The sequence below is a fragment of the Nicotiana tabacum genome, chromosome 19 (assembly GCF_000715075.1).
Source record: "Nicotiana tabacum cultivar K326 chromosome 19, ASM71507v2, whole genome shotgun sequence".
In the NCBI taxonomy this organism is placed as follows: Eukaryota; Viridiplantae; Streptophyta; class Magnoliopsida; order Solanales; family Solanaceae; genus Nicotiana; species Nicotiana tabacum.
The window spans coordinates 94,868,642-94,870,195 of record NC_134098.1 but is presented as its reverse complement, the minus strand read 5'-3'; the positions used below and the strand labels follow the sequence as shown (position 1 = coordinate 94,870,195).

Below are 1,554 nucleotides of genomic sequence, written 5' to 3'. Positions count from 1 at the left end.
ATGCGCAGGATACGGTCGGGGAAGAGGCAAAGCATGACCATGTTGGTCTGTTGTAGATAGCTTTACTTTACATTTTTGCAAAATGTTATTTCTGTGGTTTATACCTGTGACATCCTAGTCATACGTAGATGACTTTTATAGTTGTGAACCTTTAAAAATAAATAACATGAACTATTATTTTAAAAAACTAGCAATAGCTTTTATTTAACCTTTCACTTTCCATTTTCGTAACCATAACCACGTTCAGTGCCATAGTTCTTCACCTTCAAGAGCAAATCTTCCAATCCCTCTTTCAACATTGAAGCCTCCGTGTAGTTCATCTTATCTCTAGGACTCCTGAACCACTCTTGTTGGTTCTCCAAATTCTTATTCTTTTCCTTGAGTTTGCTTTTCAATTTTAACGCAAAATCCAGCTGATCTTGCAGAGTATTGAGTTGTGTGTTAAGTGTTATAGAATTGGCTTTTCGGAATATCTGGACATACTTGGCATCAATGCCTGGTGATGATGATGATGGAGGCCTTTCTTCACAAACATATTTGTCGATGGTTTCATTTACATTTAGATGACCAAAAGAGTAAGGCTTGTTACCTATAGAGCAAGAGGAGAGAAATCAGTAATATAAAATAGGGCAAATGGAGAGAAATCAGTTAATCTACCGTTATAACACCTCCCACACCAGGTATTTTTTTTATGATGCTTTAATGTTACGTGAGATTAATTATTATGTTCAAGATCTTGGATTTGCATGTTTAATGTACATATATGCTTAAAAAGTTATATTTGTTGATGGTATATCATGTATGTATAGATGACCGAAAAAATATAACTAGGCTTGTAATTACCTGGTGGAAACACGATGATGCCAACTTCAGCACCCGTCATAACGGCAAGCTCGTTTGCTTTAATTTCTTGAAGACACCATTTCGATATTTTGAGAAAGACACTTGTCGATTATTCTTATTTTCTATCTTCGCGAGACAAACACTTTTGCGACCCTTAATCAGTCTAGTACTCATTCTCAAAAATAATTATGATATAACTAGTATTTATTACTAAGAGTTACTATGTGATATGAACTTTGTAATGTAGAAGCCTAGTATTTATAGAGTTTTTCCAATATCTTTTCTTTTTCAGTTTTGGTAGTTTATATAGATGAATCCAGTTCATTTTTGTAGTGTTCACATGTTATGAGACAAGTAAATTTAGATACTTAATCATAGTAGTGATTGTACTCTCCATTTTTTAAAAGATTTTCAAAATTTAGCTCTATAATATTGTAATGGTCAAGTCAATTTTCAGCCCAGGCCAGACTAGTGGTGATTTGCTACATAAGATTATTAATATTTGATACTCTCTTAATAACATCTCTTAATTTGAAAATGGATGAATAAGTATCCTAGTTTAGTTTACCATTATTTTTTATTTATATTATCTTTTTTAATTTCGAATTTTCGGTAATTTTCGAGTTGTCGCTGAAGATTATGACATATTTTTATTTATATTCTCTTTTTAGGTATTTTTAATTTTTGATAATATTCGAGCTGTCGCGGAAG

The 1,554-nt window shown here is 32.2% G+C and overlaps 1 protein-coding gene across 1 annotated transcript; it reads right to left on the bottom strand.

Moving 5' to 3' along the window:
- Positions 1-212: 212 nt before the first annotated feature.
- LOC107806865 (agamous-like MADS-box protein AGL61) lies at positions 213-883 on the bottom strand. Its single transcript, XM_016631138.1, has 2 exons — positions 844-883; positions 213-589 (listed from the first exon to the last, which is right to left on the bottom strand). The coding sequence occupies exons 1-2, from the start codon at positions 881-883 to the stop codon at positions 213-215; spliced, it is 417 nt and encodes a 138-aa protein (XP_016486624.1).
- Between the last annotated feature and the right edge of the window lie 671 nt (positions 884-1,554).

Excerpts from the sequence above, each read along its gene's own strand:
- LOC107806865 (XM_016631138.1), bottom strand. The coding sequence starts at position 883 with ATGACGGGTGCTGAAGTTGGCATCATCGTGTTTCCACCAG. Across the intron at positions 590-843 it reads CATCATCGTGTTTCCACCAG|GTAACAAGCCTTACTCTTTT; the intron begins GTAATTACAAGC and ends CTTGCTCTATAG.